At 36.7% G+C, this 20,399-nt stretch overlaps 3 protein-coding genes across 3 annotated transcripts; 2 read left to right on the top strand and 1 right to left on the bottom strand.

Annotated features, from left to right (window-relative positions):
* The first annotated feature begins 4,116 nt into the window (after window positions 1-4,116).
* On the top strand, window positions 4,117-9,038 carry LOC21396559 (cyclin-A1-4). Its single transcript, XM_010097127.2, has 11 exons — window positions 4,117-4,463; window positions 4,894-5,278; window positions 5,596-5,729; window positions 6,301-6,393; window positions 6,873-7,006; window positions 7,154-7,229; window positions 7,335-7,411; window positions 7,507-7,540; window positions 7,813-7,962; window positions 8,106-8,240; window positions 8,881-9,038. The coding sequence occupies exons 1-11, from the start codon at window positions 4,257-4,259 to the stop codon at window positions 8,950-8,952; spliced, it is 1,497 nt and encodes a 498-aa protein (XP_010095429.1). The 5' UTR covers window positions 4,117-4,256; the 3' UTR covers window positions 8,953-9,038.
* A 1,236-nt stretch (window positions 9,039-10,274) lies between these two features.
* Window positions 10,275-13,652, top strand: LOC21396560 (cyclin-A1-1). Its single transcript, XM_010097128.2, has 10 exons — window positions 10,275-10,694; window positions 11,200-11,560; window positions 11,704-11,840; window positions 11,958-12,050; window positions 12,223-12,356; window positions 12,455-12,530; window positions 12,620-12,696; window positions 12,799-12,982; window positions 13,067-13,201; window positions 13,439-13,652. The coding sequence occupies exons 1-10, from the start codon at window positions 10,467-10,469 to the stop codon at window positions 13,499-13,501; spliced, it is 1,488 nt and encodes a 495-aa protein (XP_010095430.1). The 5' UTR covers window positions 10,275-10,466; the 3' UTR covers window positions 13,502-13,652.
* Window positions 13,653-13,927: 275 nt separating this feature from the next.
* On the bottom strand, window positions 13,928-16,320 carry LOC21396561. The gene is made up of 2 exons (XM_024164943.1): window positions 14,971-16,320; window positions 13,928-14,906 (listed from the first exon to the last, which is right to left on the bottom strand). The coding sequence occupies exons 1-2, from the start codon at window positions 16,265-16,267 to the stop codon at window positions 14,029-14,031; spliced, it is 2,175 nt and encodes a 724-aa protein (XP_024020711.1). The 5' UTR covers window positions 16,268-16,320; the 3' UTR covers window positions 13,928-14,028.
* Between the last annotated feature and the right edge of the window lie 4,079 nt (window positions 16,321-20,399).

The raw sequence follows: 20,399 nt of genomic DNA on the forward strand, positions 1-20,399 counted from the left end.
GACTTGAACTAGTATTTTATTGATCATCTAATTAGTTTTCACTTTTTTCCATCTTGTGCGCAAGTGCAGAGTATCAAACCCTAAAAAGATAGATAAAAGAGATCTAATAAGGACGTTCTTATCATTACACCACAACTCTTGATGGTATGTCGTTTGAGCTTTTAGAATTCCCCCCCTGCGGCATTATCGAGTACGTTAAAAGGGCTTGAACTAGTATCTTATTGACCATCTAATTAGTTTTCACTTTTCTCCATCTTGTGTGCCATGTGGAGGCTCACTTAATTTCTCACAAGGGACAGGACAGCAACGCACGGGTACGGAGTATCAAATCCTGAAAGGATAGATAAAAAGATCTAATAAGGACGTTTTTATCATTACACCACGACCCTCAATGGCATGTCGTTTGAGCTTTTACCAACCCCCGCGCACGGGTACGGAGTATCAAATCCTGAAAGAATAGATAAAAAGATCTAATAAGGACGTTTTTATCATTACACCACGACCCTCAATCGTATGTCATTTGAGCTTTTACCAACCTCCCCTTTTTGTCTTCTTTACTGATCATCTCAATTGAAATTTTGAGAACCAATCATAGCTTATATTCATGGAAAAAATTACAATACCGCGAGTTGCTTTCTATTATTGATATTGTATATATTGCACAAATTATATTTGTTTTTAATGGTTGAAATTTTAATGGATGCACCAAAATAACCGTAAGATAAAATCAGGCAATTAACACAACACTTTAGAGGAAAAGAACAAAGAAAAAAAAAGCCTTCCATAGAGAGAGAGAGGGGTCATGATGGAATCCCGCCGAAAAGGGTGGATGGAGTTGCAGTCTGATTCCGTCGCTAGAGAAATAGAGTGACCTTTCCGCCTGATGGCAGCCATTGATCAGAGCAAAGGACGGAGAATCGTGGGTTCTCGGTGGCTTGTGACAGTGTTTTCTAGTAAGATATAGCAGTAAGACCACTGGGCTTTGTTGTACGGAGAGGTTTGAGTTGATGCCCGGTAGTGGTGCCTGACAACGCGCAACATATACTTAGACGCGAATATGGTTATGTCACGACTTATAAGGGGCGGCGGTGGCGGTAGCGATTTCAACCGATATTTGACAAACAAACGGTTGGGTTTTATAGATCGGCGGCGAGAGAGTTGTTTGGTCGGGGTGGCGTTGTCATACGCGCGGTGATGCATGACGATCTGCGACGAGTGTGCGGAGTGTGGCCTACAGCGAGATATTTTGTTGTGTATTTTGGCCAAATTTAACTTTTTATAAGTATTTTTCATTTTTTAAAAATTATTAAATATATTAAAAAAAAGGTTATTATTGAAATTTTTTTTCCCTATTTCATAGAGACATTATCTGGAGCTATTGATATTCAATCTGACGATTTGAAAAAAAAAATAAAGGTTATCAATACCGCAAATAAGCCTTATGGTACCACAACCATTCCCTATATTCATTTATAACACATGAGAATAGTTCAAAAATGTGCCTAAAATATTTGTAAATTCAAATGGCCAAATAATAAACTCATTATTGTGCGAAGTCCAATCCACAAAATCTTTATTATTGTTGTTGTTATTGTTTGGTTATTTTATTAGGTGAGGTTGGAGCCTCATGGTAATCAATTTAGATTTTTTCGAATTGAATTAAGATTTACTTTTAATTTGTGCAATCCTATTAGGAATAATGTCTTTAAAAGATGAGATGTAATAAAGATATTTATTATTTAATTAATACAATAGTTTGTTTGTTATTTATGTACATGTATTATTGAATACTTTATAAATATCATTGAAAATTCTGTGATTATTTATGTGGCCTTAAATATTGTATATAAGTGGTATATATGAGAGGAAAATATTTAAGGATAATAATCGAAATAATGTTTGTAACGAATTTAATTAAAGTTTCAAAATCTTTAATTAAAACATTACTAATACACGTCGTTCCTATTAAGAATAGAATAGTGTTATCCGCATCATTAATATAGAGGGATATTGAATAAGTGTATTATGCATAATAAGATTATGTAGAACTGTGACATAGACACAATTTAATTTTTTGATAATTTTCGTTAACTATAGAAAATCAAAATTGAGTCTACCGATTGTCATATATAGAATGATCTTAATCATGAGTTATTAGTAGATTCTTATTTATGAATTTGTATTTTTTGACTCACTTGATACGAATTTCGAGATCTTAAATCATATTTCTTGTATCTTAGAAACGTGATGAAATGGATAGCCATGAATGCTAATATACGAGATGGAATCCATTCCTTCTTCTTTGAAGAAATAGATAAATAATTCGTACTTAAATAAGTAACGAGCTCGTATTCATGAATGTGTTTTATGAATATACTATTCATTAGAGAATCAATGGTACTCAAGGATAAATATGTAATTAGATAGGATAACGAATTTTACCTAGCTCTAATTATAAATTATTTATTGAGAATTAATCTATATGTAATGACTATATTGAATGGACACTTCAAGTTCTTAGAAGTAAATTATGTTTATAATTTCAAGAGTGCAATTCCAAGTTTTTAGTAGAGTAACTTTTGAGAATTAATATAATATAATTAATTAATTAATTAATTATTAATTTTATTAGAGCTAAGAATTATAGGTCCGTGAGTCCCCATATAATCCTTATAATATTTATAAGACAAGATGAATTATCAGGATTTAATATCACTCGAAATAAATAATATGATTATTTAATTAAATGAATTTTAGAACATACTGTGGTGAGACCATATGAGGTCACAAGTCCAGGCACAGGGAGGTACAAAGGGCTTGTGACACAAGTAGAATCCTATTATGATTGAGTTACTTGCTCTCCAAGATATTTAGTTTATTTGTTTGATAAGTTTTCCAATCAAATTCAACGTGTTATCAATTAGGATACATAGAGGCATGTTCACGATCATTTTAAATTGAATAATTAATTAATGTGAATAAATCTTTACATTTAAGACCCTCAAATAAAGCTACTAAATACACAACCTTTAACTATAAACCTAATCACAATAAACCTTTACGCCGACCAAAGATCCAATCACCATAAACCCAATCACAAATCTTTTTCATACTCGTTTAAAATTCTTGAATTAGAACAAGAGAGGCGATTGTTCTTAATTGTTGTTGTGATTTATGCCTACAACAACTTAGATCACTATTTTCTCTTTTAAGAATTAAAAAAAAAGAGAAGAAATTTTATTAAAGGGACTATAGGCCAAGGGCCAGTTTTATGTGAAAATAATATTATAATTTTGGAAATAATAAGTGAGATTTTTAAATAAGTAATAATTATAAGGTTTTTTAAACACAATTGCCTTTCTAACTTGTCGTGTTTAGCAATTTACTATAAACTTTTAATTTTAACAATCAATCTTCTGAACTTATAGAATCGTTGCAATGTGGTTTATTTTACTAAATTTGTTTAAATTTCTTAATAGATTTAAAGAATTAAAGGTTGATTAATTGAAAATTTTATTTTACGTTTGAATTAGGATGTTGGATTTTTCGTTGAACATACTTTTTCGATACTAATTTAGCACAATCATTATCAAAATGGGACATATTGTAATAATTTTATAAATTGAAAGGACTATTTATTAAAATTAAAAGTTTAGTGGTCAAGTTTGTAAAACCATACAAGTTTAAAGGTAAATGTGTAAAATACTCTGATTATAATCAAAAGTTAGTTAGTTAGTTAGTTAGTTTTTTTTTTTTTTTTTTTTTCTTAAAACAATTTTGTAATAACTTGTTATTAGAACTAGATTATACTTAGAACTTAGAATCATTTCCTAAGCATTATACTTAGAACTAGATTATACTTAGAATTAGATTCGAGCATGAAGAACATAACATTTTTTTTCCTATAGAATTTGTACTCCTCGTAATCAAAAGTTAGCTTAAAACTGCCGCAACTATTTCCGACCCAATGAACGGTTCAGATATACTTATACCGTATAGACGGTCACGATCTCTCAGCCCTTAAAAAGCCTATGTATTCGCGCTCTCAGTTTCTTCATTATCAAGGAAGCGCATTTCCCGCTCCTCTCAACACCTTCCCCTCTCTCTCTCTGAAAAAAACCCCAAATCGAAAACCCTAACCCCATCAATAATCAATTCTGGGCATTCGACGAGCACCGAACAAGTGTATTGTACGCCTTACCATTTTGTAAGCGAAACTAATTTCTCGACATTGTGCGACATTTCTGATTAGGTTTATGCCCCACAAGATCACCTTAGTTTCATCACCATTATCTTACATCTTCCAAGAAAAGACGACTTCGTCTTCTGATAAATCGGGGGAAAAGGTCATGGCGTCGAAGGCGCAGTTGGCAAAGAAGCGATCGGCTCTCGCAGACATCACGAACCAAAAGAATGGCTCTCAGACTGGTCCGAAAACTTCATCATTTCCATTGAAGCCTATGGTCCGTATTTTCTTCTCTAGTTTTTGACAATTTTTGTTTGGGGGTGATTATTTGTGTTATTTGTTGGGTGTAATGAAATGACGGATGATTATAGCTACTAATTTGTTATAATTTCGTTTATTTATGCATAGTAGTACAAATATAGGTAAAATGTGTGTGATGATTATACCTACTAATTTGTTCTAATTTTTCGTTTATTTATCCATAATAGTACAAATATAGGTAAATGTGTGTTTAGCGATATGTATTTGATTTGTTGTTAAAGGTAAATAATCTGTATGTGTTGACGGGATGATGTTGTTATCTTGAATATTTTTTTGTTTTAAGCGGTACGTTTTGATCTTTTGCTTTACATTGACGTAGTAGATTTCTTAAGAAATATCAATCCAAGATCTGCTTGAGATAATGATTAAGAAAATTGCACTTGAAGGTTCCATGTATGGCAAAAATTGCCAAAACAAAGAGTGAATTTTCTGCCTGCATTCCAAGTACAGACATCTCAAGACATACTTTGCTGGAATCCTCGAGTTCGAAACCAACGATTGGGGTTCCTTCAAGCAATGCTTCTCTAACTATAAGGGATACCGCTCTTATTGCACAACGTAGGATAACTAATGCACCGAGGTGCATTGATGCTTCTCCAAGTAGATCAGTTGGTGTTTCTGTCTATTTGGACGGGAACTTTTCTATTTGTGATTCCTTGAAGTGTCAAGATTTTGATTGTGATGATAATGAGGAAGTTTCATCAGCTGTTAATTCTATTGAGGGAAAGCCAAGTAACAGTTTCTGCATTTCCGAAGATTTGGGAAAACCAGGTCTCTTCTTTAAGGAATTAAACTTGCTTAATGCTTTGTTTTCTCTGGATGTTACATTACTTGGGACTATGCTTCCAACAAGTTTGTTAGGATTGATGATTAGCGTGATGACAATTTTAGCGAATGTGGGGCATAAAACGCTAATAGCATTCTTTGACTAATCATCTAATCATGTAGTGCTCATCTCTTATTGTCATTTTGATGTAGCCGTTCTCATTCTGATTTCAGGAAGTAAATGCTTCTTTAGCTAACCATCTAATCATGCAGTGATTATCTCTTATTGCCATTTTTATGTAGCTTTCTCATTTTGATTTCAGGAAGCACGTGCAATAGAGATGTATTCTTTGATGTGGAAACGACTGATAAAGTTGCCTTTATTGACAATTTGATCAACCCCCAGTTCTTTGCAACCATCGCTTCTGACGTATACAAATATTTGCGTGCATCTGAGGTTCTATTTATTTATTTTTTTGAATAGTAGAGAAACAGATTTTTTTTTCTCCATTATAGTTTCTTGTGTTCTATAATTTTTATGATGTCAATCATAGTACTCTTCTTCTTCTTCATCTTCCAACTTTCTTTTATGAGATTCTTCTTTGGTTGTTACTTTTCTTCATTTTTTTTTCTACTGGGTCAAACAAAATATAAAGAGGGAACAAAAGTGGACAAGGACATAGCTAGTTGATATAATGTTAAAACATGTACGGTGTATTGTAAATGCAGGCACAATAAATGTTACTATCAACTAATGTTTCTACATGGAAACTCAGATAATCTATGCGGTGTGCCATTCATTCCCTGATATTGAAGCCTAAAAAAACAATTTTATAGTAACGATGGACGTTTGAGTATATTGTTTGCATCAATTGCTTTTTTCCACAAAAATCTTGCTGGTCTAGAAAATTCTATTTGTCAGAATATGTATTTTGTTCTCAAGTAGAGTTTTGGTAAATCCTCCAACTAGGCTTCAGAGTTCCGGGCATGATGTCTTGGTAATTTCATTTTTATGTATTGGGTTTCAGGCTAATTACAGACCTTCTCTGGACTTTATGGAAAGGATCCAAAAAGACATCACTGCCAGCATGCGTGCTATGTTGATTGATTGGCTTGTGGAGGTAAGCTATGTTGGGCCATGATCTTTAAAATCAAGAAATTTCAATGTTAAAAAGGCTAAATCGGAAAGCGAGGTTTTTTCTCCAATTGAAGCCTGGAGTAAGCCTCAAAGCAAACTGAGGCTACACTTCGAATGTAAAAGAAAAAAATCACAAAATTAAAGAAAATGCATAAGTGTGCCAAAAATAAACAATACATAAACTTAGTTTATCATCTTAAGACGATCTTTAGAAGAATAATCACATCTAGTAAGTCTATCACTTTCCGTTCATATTGGTTTAGGGTATCTAAATGTTCTGTTCCTTCATCATCCATCCACATTCTCAGTGATATGTTACCCCTACATATCTTGATAAGTGTACTTTGGCTTTGCCCTGGCTTGATAAACTTCTCATTACCAATATCCTCCTTCTTGTCAGAGTGAAGTTTCTTATGTTGTTTGACTAGTTATCTACTTATCTTAAATTTAATTCAATTTTAGGTTGCCGAAGAGTACAGGCTACAACCTGATACGCTATTTTTGTCTGTTAACTACATAGACCGCTATCTTTCTGGCACTGTAATGAAAAGACAACGGTTACAATTGCTTGGGGTTGCATGCATGATGATTGCAGCGTAAGATTATAGTTTACTTTTGTTTACTTATAAACATACTCTGTCTCCCTTTGTGATTGATTGCACTTTTGGCACGGCTATGTGTCTTTCTAAGCATTTTATTAGATATGAAGTGTGTAATAATTGAAGCAATAACATTCTTTCCAGTAAATATGAGGAGATCACCGCACCCCATGTAGAAGAGTTTTGTTATGTAACTGACAATACGTACTTCAAGGAAGAGGTTTGGAGCTCTTTTCCAATTATCATATCCTATTTCTACATGCTTATTCAAGTTTGAAATGCCAAGTGATCCTACATTATATCTAGATCAGTTTGATTTCTACAGGTCTTGCAAATGGAGTCAGCTGTGCTGAACCACTTGAAGTTTGAAATGGGAGCTCCAACTGCTATTTGTTTTTTGAGGTAATCGTTAGCTTTCTTTTTGTTACTGACATGTTTACTACAAGTTCCTATTTTATTGAATGGTCATTAACTTCTTGTTCATGACGATTGTTTAGGCGATTTGTTTGTGTAGCTCAACTGACCAGCGAGGTATCTCTACATTTGACAAAGCCTCAGTTTGTCAGTTTAACTCTTTTCTCCATTTTAATAAGGCCAAAGAACACTGAAATAAGCTATTTATGTTTCAATAAGCTAGTAACTTTTTGTTATCAGTCATCACTTTGAAGGAATTGACGAATTGTTTTCTTTTTCTTCTGCTTTTGACCAAAGCTCTTCAAAGAGTATTGGGTTCCAACTTCTTTCAGCCATCATTGTTTTGTGATCTCTTTTTGTTCGTGGTGTGTTACTTGGTTCTTTACTAGGTTCCATCAATGCATATGGAATGTATGGCCAACTATCTTGCAGAGCTATCTCTTCTGGATTATGGCATGCTTTGTTATGCCCCATCATTAATAGCGGCTTCTGCTACTTTCTTGGCCAAATATATACTGTCTCCAGTAAATAAACCTTGGGTACGTGTGACGGTGTGAGCCAGGTCAAGTATATATATATATATATATATATATATATTTTTTTTTTTTTTTTTTTTTGGTTGGGAAGATGTTTTTATTTCTTTGATTAACTTAAGGGATACAGTTGTTTTGTTCTGCTACAGAATTCTACATTGATGTCTTACACATTTTATCAAGCTTCTGACTTGCGTGAATGTGTCAAGGCTCTGCATCATCTGTGGTGTAGTGGCAGTAATTCTAATTTGCCTGCAATTCGGGAGAAGTACAGTCACCATAAGGTTAGAAAAACCTCTTTTCCTTTCTAAAGTTAAATTATAAGATGTACTGAATTTGCTATTATCAAAGTCTATTTTTAGTGCTTCTCTACTCTTCTAAATTAGGTTTTGCTGTTGAAACTGACACTGGAAATTCCCGACCTTCCATGTCAAAGGGAATTAACAATTTAATTAGAGTGTTTCTTGCATACAATCAATTGATATTTCAATTTGAACATTTGATTCATCTGATAACGCGTGTCACAGCTAGGATTATTTACATCGAGGGGAAATTGCATTGGGACATTTAAATCAGAGGCATAAAGAAACTTTCATCCACCAGTAAATTCAATAGTCGTTGTATGCCTCTTGAGATGTTCAGTTATGACTAATTGAATTGCCTATATATATATATATATATTAAAATCCAGATTCTGTATCTTTCAACGTCTCTGTTTAATATAAACACACATATAATATGACACATCTAAAAGAGTAGCACGGCATGCGCATGCAAAAAATAAGCAGTAACATAATAATTCATTCACATTGTTTTGGTGGATTACCTGTATGCAATATATACTCTCCCTTTGTTTGAATTGACAATAACCCGTGACTTGTTAGCTTATTAAGTGTTATTTATTTATTTATTTTTATGTTTCAGTACAAATTTGTAGCACAGAAATACTGTCCTTTGTCATTACCTCCGGAGTTCTTCCAAGATTTAAGCCACTAGATTTTACAGCTTCACATGTTGCTGGTTGTATTAAGATGCACCTGAAGATTACCAGTTATTACCACCTTCTGCTGGTTTGTTTTGACTTCACACAATTGTTTCTGTCCACATATTGTGGTGACATTTTGAACTCTTAACATTTTTTTTTTTAACTCCTATTGCATATTCATTGGACTTGATATTGTAAATATTTCGACGGTTAGGTCTGTAAGCAGTCGTCCTTTGAGATCCATCTCGTGTAAGAATGACTTCTCAAGTATATAATTCTTGGGCACTATTGCATCGAATATTGTTTCTGAGCTGTATGCTTTATAAACTTTATTTTATATATGTTAATTATTAAAATCAATCATATATGTAGCATCATGTTGTAGTTGCAACCATAGTCTAGAGATAAGTCAATACTCGAATCCGTACAGTATAAGAGTTCAAATTTCAAATCAACAAGACAGATGAGCGCTTTAAGGTATTAGAAAATGAGCTAAAACGAGAAAAAAAGCTTTAATGAACGATAATAAATGTGTTTAATGTGTAAATAAGAAATAATATAAGGAAGTATAATCGTTGGCGGGAGATGTTTGGTTCATATATTAGAACCATCTTCAATTTACGTGTATTTTTTGTGGAAAAAAATACTGTAGCGAATCACGAATTATGATTCGAATCAGGGAACGAATTTTCCAAACAAACAACCTCTCTGGATCAGCTTTTCTATGTATGACACTGACGAATTAGATTAGGTTACCGTGGACGCTGTCTCGCCATTACAAAGGCCAGAAAAGAAACCAAGCAAGATCCTAATTCCTAACACTGACCGTTTGAATTCGAATTCAAATGCACACACAAGAAATTTAATCTGACAGCCTGTGACTTAAAGATCACTCAACGGCCCAATTAAATCTTGCCAAATATGAAACCCAAAAGGCTGTCACGTGGTTGACCCTTTTCGTACTCTCTAGTGTGCATTAACTAACTCTATCTGATTCCGTGCGACCAAGAAAGTCATGTCTCAAATGCGCAGCTTTTTTTTCAAACCAAGGAGAGCGTATAACCCTTTGGGGGTGGGGGCCCACAAACTCTTGTCCGCTCCTAACGAATACCGAGCCGATCCAACGGTCAAGATCTCACGCAATTCAAATTATACGAACTCCCCGCTTCAAAAGCAGAATTAAAAAACAATCTATTTATTTGTTTTTTATTTATTTAATTCAGGAGGAGAGAAACCCTCTCACTTGGCACACTTGACTCTCTCCCCCGACTACTCTGCCAAGTGCAAAAAAAAAAAAAAAAAAAAAAAAAAAAAGAAAAAGAAAAAGCTCGTTTCTTTTTTTTTCAAATATGCGTCGTCCAACAAAATCCAAGAATTCTGCCTAAAAACTCTTTCGACTTCTTCTCCATAAAACAAGATTAATCTTTTTCTTTGTCTCTCTCGGTTCTAAAAGGGTAGTTTTCTTCGCTCTTAGCTGGTTCTTGGACGCGAATTCCCAAGTGGGTTTGGTTTGGTGCCCAAGAAAATGTCGACCCAGAACCGCCGTTCGTCGTTTTCGTCGTCGACGACGTCGTCGTTGGCCAAACGACACGCTTCTTCGTCGTCGTCGGAGAACGTGGGGAATAATAACAGTAAGGCCACAGCTGTGCCGCCGCATTTGGCGAAGAAGCGGGCGCCTCTCGGCAACATCACTAATCGGAGTAATGCCGTCTCTCAAAACGCCTCACGGACCGCCGTTCCACCTTCCACTTTGGTAATAATCTAATCGTTCAAATTTATTGTTATTATTATTATTTGTTCCTTCTAATGTTGCCCAGAAAATGTTAGAGATAAACATGTAGTAATCTTTGAATCTTTTGTGATTTTCTTTGTTCAATATTTGTGCCTAGTTTATCTCTACAGGGTTTAGCTTTTTGTGGGTTCTTAGGGAACTATCTTTATGAGTTCTTCCCATAAAAAAATTCTTTGCTGAGAAACCAAAGAACGTGGGTCATTTTCAGCTGAGTAATTTGAACAAGTTTAGAGCAAGATTATTCATAAATGCCCAGAATAAGTGAGAGCAACATTGTGGATTTTAACTAGAATATATTGTAAGGGGCAAGGCAATGTAGAAACTGAATCAATCTCTCAGCTTGTATTACTCTCTATATATGTTTTTTTTTTTTTTTTTTTAAAATGTTGGAGAAAGCTTCTTTATTTTGGGATCAAATTGAAAATTTGGAACTAATTAGTTATATGGGGATTGAATTTATGTACAGGTACCATGTGCAACAACTAAGATTGCCAAAGTGAAAAAGGGTCCTCTGGCCTGCACTAGTACTAATTCGTCCTTGAATGTCAAAACAAATATAATTGTTCCTTCTAAGGTGACTTCTTCTCTCCCAAGAAGTGATGAAACTCTGCCTAGAACGGTTGCTGTTCCTGCCCCGTGCAGCATGGACATGTCTCCGAGTAAGTCTGATGATGTCTCGGTTTCCTTGGATGAGACGATGTCTACTTGTGATTCCTTCAAGTCTCCGGAAGTTGAATATGTTGACAATAATGATGCCCCGGCAGTTGATTCTATCAACCGCAAGACATTCAGCAACCTATATATTTCAGATCATTCAGAAACAACAGGTTTATGTCCGCACAGTTCATGTTGTTTGAGTTTTTATCCATCACTTGTTTGACTTTCATGGTTTTGATCTTGCAATAGTTTTCCCTTCCTCTTTGTTTATTATTTATCTATTGATTTGTTTGTTTGTTTAAATTTCTTGCAGGGAATGTCTGCAGTAGAGATGTATTAGTGGAAATGGAAGTAGATGATAAAGTTGTTGATGTTGATAACGATTACACGGACCCTCAACTTTGTGCAACCATTGCTTGTGATATTTACCAGCATTTGCGTGCATCTGAGGTTTAAATTCTGTCCCCATGTTATACAGCTTACTTTGCAAAGAATTTTTCTTGGATGATTGGATTTTTTGTCCGTCTGTTCTCACTGACTTCATTTTTTTTTTACCTGGGATTTCAGGTAAAGAAAAGGCCTTCTACAGATTTCATGGAGAAAACTCAGAAAGACGTGAATCCAAGCATGCGGGCAATTCTAATTGATTGGCTTGTGGAGGTAATGTAATGATCAAGTTTTTGTCTTGGAAAAGGGACATTTTAATGGCTACAGATTTGTTTTTCGCATGCGTATTTCTTTCAAACCAATGCTGCATTGTGCTCATTGCTGTTGATTTTTCTACTGGATTCTTGCGGCTTTAAAAATACTGAAACTCCAATTGTTATTTCAGGTGGCTGAAGAGTACAGGCTTGTACCTGATACATTGTACTTGACCGTGAATTACATCGACCGATATCTCTCTGGGAATGTGATGAATAGGCAACGGTTACAGTTGCTTGGTGTAGCCTGCATGATGATTGCATCGTAAGAAACAAAAAGACCCCATGTTTATTTCTGAGTTATACACTATTATGACCCTGTTTGAGGTGTGCTAATAACGAGCAAAACTATGTCATTTCTAGAAAATACGAGGAGATTTGCGCACCCCAGGTCGAAGAATTTTGTTACATAACTGATAACACCTATTTCAAGGAAGAGGTTGGGCTCTCTCCTTCATTTGGCTAAATTGCACAAGTACTCTACCCCAAGCTTCCATTAACACACTGCATTTTCCCCTCATTTTGTAGGTTTTGCAAATGGAATCCTCTGTTTTGAATTACTTGAAGTTTGAATTGACAGCCCCAACAACCAAATGTTTCTTAAGGTAATGCCATCAGCAGCCTTGACATTGTGTTTTGTTGTAATTTCGTCTTCCCATTCGCACTTTCTTGTGAAGTAACTTGTGATACATTGATGTGGAATCCAGGAGATTTGTCCGAGCTGCTCAAGGGATCAATGAGGTCCCATCAATGCAGTTGGAGTGCTTGGCTAACTACCTTGCAGAACTATCTCTTCTAGAGTACAGTATGCTTTGTTACGCTCCGTCGCTTATTGCAGCTTCAGCAATTTTCTTGGCCAATTTTATTCTTCTCCCCTCAAAGCGGCCTTGGGTATGTTTAAACTTAAACAAAGTTTAAGATTTCCCCATTATCACAAATCTTGGTAATAACCATAGTCTTTCTTCATGGGAACAGAATTCCACCTTGCAACACTACACATTATACAGGCCAGCAGATTTGTGTAAGTGTGTCAAGGATCTCCATCGCCTATGCTCTAACAACCACAATTCAAGTTTACCTGCTATCAGGGAGAAATACAGCCAACATAAGGTAAAGCAAGAGTTACTGAAATTGAATCTTCTTAAATGTTCCCATTCGTTTTACATTTCCAATCACAACTCAAACTTTTTGTTTCAATGTTTTCTCTCATAAAAATTCAAATTCAACTTTCTGTGCTACAATATTTTCTCACATAAATTCACTTTTTCAATTCAAGTTCATAACTCAAACTCGCAAAACAAATGGGCCCATGTTCAAGTCTAATGACATTGTTTATTTCTGCCTCAGTACAAGTATGTGGCGAAGAAGTACGTCCCTCCTATGATCCCTCCAGAGTTTTTCCACAATTGAAGAAAGCAATGCCACAATGGATACTTAAGTTGGTACACCAACCACAATGGGCATTACTTTTGTAATTCTGATTGGTGGCTGGTTCTGATTCCATGCAATAGAAATGGAATTCAATTTTCTACTAAATTGTACATTTTTGTTTTCCTTTTTCCCCTCTTTTTTCTTTGTTGTCGTTTTATCTTTTAACGTAGCACCATTAGCTTTCTGTGCGGTATTGGGGGTGAGCTGACTGAAAAGCGTTTTCAGTGAACTAAAAATCTCTTAAGAATTAGAGGAGTTTGTGTCATATGCTTCCATTTTTAATAGAGCATATTCATCACTGTTCAATCAGAATTTCAAAACCTAAAATGGTAATTAAAAATTAATCAGCAAACGACAGCAGAACTAGATTATAATTTATAAATCCCGTGTAGTTCTTTATTGCACTTTTGTTACAATCTCGCCTTGATAGATTACATAATATTTCCACATTACAATTTACAGCCAACAGTAAAAAAAGACAAGTTCTTCAAAGTTTTTTCAAACAACTAGAACCTTGCACCACACTGAACCTTATTTGAGCCCAAGTCTGATGGCCCATAACGATAGCTGGGCTTGGGCATCTCATTGAGCCAGTGCAAGTCCTCGAACTCACAGCGGGGCCTATCAACAGGCCACTCCACATCAACGGGCCTGATGAATTTGGGCACCCAAGTGGGGGTCCCATCCTCGTATGAATTATGAGTCAACCTTCTCACATCAGAGCCGTCGAAATTAACAGTGAAAATCTCGCCGTACGGCTGATAATGATGCGGATTTGAGATCGGCTCCGCCGATATACCGGCGTAGTCCGAAGTGAAAGCCAACTTCTTCCCATCCGGACTGAACCACGGGTGGTTAGTCCGACCACCCGACCCGCTTTCAATCAGTGTCCTCAACCCGGTTCCATTCGGGTGGATCAGATACAGTTCGAAGCTCCCGCTGCCTGGGTTTTCCCGATCCGAAGCGAACGCGATCCACTCACCATCTGGAGACCAATTGCACATCGTGTCCGTCCAAGGGCCCTCCGTCAGCCTGTGGAGCCCACCTTCCTCTCCTTTCACAGCGTCCATTATGTATAGATTCTTGAACCCGGTTTGACCCGATCGAAAAACGATCCGATTCCCGTCCGGAGAAAGCGAGGGGAAGGCGTTGTTTTTGCCGTTTGTCGTCAGCTTCTTGACCACGATCTTCTCCGGATCCTCTACGTTGACGGCGATTATGTCCACTTCTGTACTCACCGGAGCGAACTCTGGTCCGGCGCCGGTGTACACAACCCCCTTGCGAACCGGGTTCCAGGCGGTGGAGAACGCGTTTCCGCCGTATACTTGCCTCCGGTTCGAACCGTCAAGATCGATGATGTAGAGACCCGGGAAGTCCACGAAAGCTATTCGGTCATTGTCCGGCGAGACGGAAGGGAACGAGCCGTCGATTCGGAAGAGCGTAGAGACCCGGGAAGTCCACGAAAGCGATACGGTCATTGTCCGGCGAGACGGAAGGGAACGAGCCGTCGATTCGGAAGAGAGAGATGTCGGAGGCTGGGCTGTGGATGTTTTCGAGTAAAATTTTGGGGCCTTTTCTACCGTTGCCGTCGCCTCTGCATTTATGGTATCCGACCCGGGACGAGTCAGTCGAGAAGAACGGGTTAAAGTGGTGAGTCCGCGGCGAGACACGGCGAGTTAACTGGATGAACTCGTTCTTATCCAGGTCGAAGAGCTCCACGTGGCGAAATTGAGTGTCGGGTCTTCTTGTGGCGACGGCTATGATCTTCTTGTTGCCTGGTGACGTGGCCGGAGTGAACGCGTGGAGACCCGGTGGGGTGATTCGCTCCACCACCACCGAGTCGACGGAAATCTCGCCGTTGACGGGGAGGATCGCGCGGTAAATACTCCACCACTGGTCTTCGCCTCTCCGGTGGAAGTAAATAGTGGACTCGTCCGTCCAACACGGCCAACCGCCGTGTTCGACAACCTTGACTCGCTGAGTCCCGTCCCGAGTCAGGAAAACGTAGATGTCCGTACTCAGCTCCTCGACTTCTCCGTCCCATCCCTTCGCTCCGTACGAAGCCACCGCCGTCAAAATCCCCGACGGTGAAACCGAGGGGCTGAAATCGGCCACTCCGTAAGGGGTCAGCCTCCGAGTCGTGCCCGATTTCAACTCGGTTGAGTACACCGCGGCCCAACTCGTCCTCGGCTTGCCCGTGTTCTCATGAGTCGATATGTAGACCAAGTAATCTCCGGCCAAATTAGGCCGGTCTTTCATGGAAATCTTGTTCTGAATCAGGTCCTCTCCCAAAAGAGGAAACTGAACTCTATCCGGGAATTCGAGTGCCGACCTTCTTCCGATGCTCCGCGAAGTAGGGGAATCGGGGAATACGACATCGTAGTAGAGACTGGAGACGCCGTCTCTCTCGGTGACGTAGATGAGTTGCAGAGGTGGGGGATCGGTTGGGAGGAGGGTTTGAATTAGGGTTTGGTTGGGTAAGAGAGAGAGAAGCGAGGAGGTCGACGAGGGAGAAGGAAAATGGCCGTTGAAGTTGACGGACTCGCCGTCGGTGATCTGGATTTCGTTGGAGATCGTCGGTGGGCGGTCGGTGGGGAGGGTGAAGATGTCGAAGGCGTAGTCCAACCTTCCGAGCGTAGTGAAGACTATGCTTGTTCCTTCGCCGGAGACGCCATGGTCGGCCGTCACACAGAACAGGATTACCAGAGAATGGAGCGAAAAGAAGAAAGAAGTAATGGTTTTCATGCTCTGGGTCTGGTACTGTTGGAGAGTGTTCAGTAAGTGGAGCTAAACTTGTACGGTTGTTTTGTTATATAGAATGGGAGTGTGGCGCCACGGATGACGTGGTTATGGGCTTTTGGGTCCCGTGATTTTTGATAGACTTAACACGTGTCATTATTTTGAGGGGGTGGGACATGGACAGTAGAATATGATATTCTTATTTCTTTTCAATTGGATCGGAGGGTCCCACTTTTATTTTTGAGGCTGTAGTTTTCACGGTGGTCAATTTTTATCCTCTAGAAGTTGAGCTTCTTTTCTTTTCTTTTTAAGGAATTTTTTATAGTACGCTAATATACTTATGGATCAAATTTTTTATTTATTAAATTTATATAAAAATTTATAAAAATTAAAAAGTATATAAATTTAACAGTTATAAAATTTTAATTTATTGCTACGCTAAATGTATTAGAAAATTTTTATTTTTAATTGAGGATTTATACTGTGATATTACACTGTATGTCTTTTTTTAGCTATTATTAGTAGGCTAACTCTTTAAATCGTTAGATTAAATTTTAATGTTGCGCTTGCAAATTTCTTCACGTGAACACTCGCACTATTAAAATCTAGTTTAATGATTAAAATAATAGGTTCTACCAATGGTTAAGATGGATAATTTTTATTATAAGAAGACGTTTGGTTTATGTAATCAAAATCTTGATTCAAAATTATTCTCATTTTACGTATATTTTTTGTAAGAAAAAATACTGTAGAGAACCATAACTCATGATTCAGAATTAGGGACGAATATAGGAAACAAACGTCCCCTAAATGTTTCCGTTGTCAACCTTCTTTTATTTATTGTTTGCAAAGAAAAAAAAACATTCTTCTATTTTGTGTTGGTCATAAAATCATTTAATTGTGTCTATACTCGGTTCAGTATTTCTACAAGAGATCATGTGAGATATAAATTATACATATGCTTCTGGCTCTCAAAGACACGAATAAGATGATCTAAAACGTTATGAAAAGAGATTATCATCTTTCTTTCTTTCTTTCTTTTTTGAGAAATGGTTTTGCTTCTTTGCTTATTTCAATTTTTTTGTTCTATTTTTCCCTTTTCAAAAACTTGAAATAAAAAGAAAACGATGTATTAGTAAATAACGTAGTTTATGAACCATAAAATGTTACATTTTTTCACTTAAATCTTATCTTATCCAAATAATAAATACTAAATGTATAAAATAGTAGGTAAAACTGTACTGTTTATTTTTTGTAGTCATTTACGCACCATTTTATTCTTTTTTTGCCCTCTCTCTTTTCTCTCTTTCTTTTAACTTTTTTTTTTGTTTTCCATAACCCTTTTGGTGTTTTTTTAAAACTTTTTTATTTCTTTCTTTTATTTTCCATACATCTTAAATCCTAATGCTAATCCTACTTCCTAAGTATATATTTGGTTGTTGTTCATCTTATGGTAGTTTAAAACAATGAGTTTTAAGTGTTTTGTTTTTTTCCTTATATTTTTAAGTTTTAGCTCCTTTATTTTTTTATTTTTTTATTTCATAATTTGTGTGCATCCTACGTGGTTCAAAACGGTAAGTATTTAGGTGTTTTACTTTTTTTACTTTCATTTTTAAGTTTTAAATCCTTTATTTATTCATTTATTTTTTTACTTTATTATCTTATAATTTAGAATGTTTCATGTATTTCTATAAATAAACATAATCTTGTCACTTAAACTACTACTAATGTATACTTTTTTTTATAAAAAAAAAAAAAAAAAGAGCAGATGATGTTTCTGAGATTTAATGTCTACATTTTGTGGTGGAGTTAGATATGAAATTTTCGCTAGGACTTACATACTACCACTTAATATATACTCTTTCATAATCTCTAAATAAAAATTTTCATCTATTTTTTCTTACTTATTATTGTTTGTATTTTACGATATAAAAAGTTAATTATAACTAAATACGACACGTACCAAAACTAGTTTTTTAAAAAAGATACAAAAATATTTAAGAAAATTACGTAGACTATCATCCAATTTTTAAGTGATAATGAGTCTAATTTTACACGCACAATAGTAATTAGATTGACATGCATTTTGATAAATTAATTAATGTAGTACTTGTCTCGTTTAACCGAAAACTCAAAAGCAAAAATTTCTAACTTATTTCTTTTGTTTTATTTTTGATAAAAACTTTATTTATTTTATCGGCACGATAATTACGTAGTATGCATCTAATAATACTTGTAATAAATTAATGGAGTTGTAAGTTTGGAATAGACAGATATGAATACTGTCACTATTAATTTGGTATTGACCCTGTAAAACCCAAAAAAAAAATGGGATAAATTTCAAAATTTTAAAGGACATAAATGTAAAAATCTTGAAAAAGTGGGTGAGAATTTGAATTTCATGAGAATTGGGGTTGAAATGCAAATTTTGACTCGTCTTTATGACCAGTCTCAGTCAAAGGTAAAATGTACAAATTCCCCAATTATTTAACGCCACATGGGCGGTCCGCCCCTCCACCACCAATCAATTTCTTTCTCTCTCTCCCTCACAATTTTTTCTCTTACGCTTTCTTCCTCGCGCACCGCCACCAACCCCGACAGGAATTTAGTGTATGTTTTTCTTCCTCATAAGAAAGCTCTCATCAAGCTAAGTCCATATTGGTGTCTTACGGCTGCCAAATCCGCTGGAGTAAGCCGCACTTGTCAGTCGAAGTTCTGAAAAATACCCAAACTTTAAATTGTCATAGCTTTTTTGTTCGACCTCCGATAGAGGTGATTCCAGTCCCCATAGACTCAGAGCGGCGAGACGAACAAGTTTCGTGTTGGTGATATCCGGTGAATCTGGCCTAAAGTGCTTCGTCTAAGAGTGCCCAAAATTGCCACTGCAGCCTTCTTCGTTTTCCCTCCTTCAGCCAGCCGTGAATGACACCGCCCCTGCCAAACAACTCAGGCCGCTGCTCATCTAGTCAGGACCACCAACTGCAACCATTGCTGCCGATTCACCAGAGTTCAAACCCACCATTATAGCTCGTCGTAGGGGAGGGTGGTCCCATCGATTTTGGCCACCATTTTTCATGCCCGTGGTGTCAAAACGTTTAGTAGGAACTGGGTATCGGTGGCCCAAAATTTGAGATTTAAGCTGCCAACATTTTCTGAAAAGCCTGACCCGATCTGTTGTATTAGAGGCCGAATTTTCTGAAATTGACTACATAATTGAACTTAGAATGGTCGATTTAGTTGGCGTAGGACCTAAGTCCACCATAAAAATTTGCTCCAAGATGCTCCGCCGATGTGCGCCGCCGTCGGTGGCCGGATTCTAGCAAAGCTTCGTTTCTCAGATTCCCGACCTTCGATTGACGATCCAAGACTTTATCTCAGCTTGTTTCAACATGATGAACTCAATGGCGACCTCCATTTGAGCCAATTTCACTTCGTTGAAAAGTCGTCTGGTACTAGTTGCACGCGAATCGAGGCAAAGTCGACCGGTGGAACGGAGACTTGTTTGTGATCCCAATTTCTCGAGGGACCTTCGTGAGTTACTCCTTGTCGCCAGGATCCATTTCGAGTTAGGGGTTCTATTACTTAACTTTTACGAAATTTTATTTAATTAATTTGTTAATTTTAAGAAGAATAAAATTGTATATTATGTTTTGTTATTATTATTATATGATATTACCAAAATAAACCATTAGTGGGCCTTTCTTGTAGTATATAGTGGGGCCTGATTTGACATAATTTTGAATAACTCGACATAAAGGCATGGTTAGAGGATTATAAACCGGACACGTCGGTGAGAAAGGTGTGCTAATAGAAGGTGTGGCCATTTACCACCCCTAGGTGTAAACCCGAAAAGGTAAAAAGAGTGGAGAGGCGTTGGCGCTCTCCGGGGTTGGAAGTCCCCAAGGTTACTGTACATTAGTTACATCTTAGGGCCCGAAAGAATGGTCTACCCTTACCTGTAGTTCGAGGACTGATTTGATAGAGACAACGAGATAGAGCTCCTTGCCATTAGTGCCTTTGAATCACCGTGCCTTTCGAGGGTTCTAGGTTGCGAGAGTACGGATTTAATTATCGTACGAACACTGACCATCTAACTTATTATATATATATATATATATATATATATATATATATATAA

The sequence above is a fragment of the Morus notabilis genome, unplaced genomic scaffold (genome assembly GCF_000414095.1).
Source record: "Morus notabilis unplaced genomic scaffold, ASM41409v2 Scaffold1379, whole genome shotgun sequence".
NCBI classification, from domain to species: Eukaryota; Viridiplantae; Streptophyta; class Magnoliopsida; order Rosales; family Moraceae; genus Morus; species Morus notabilis.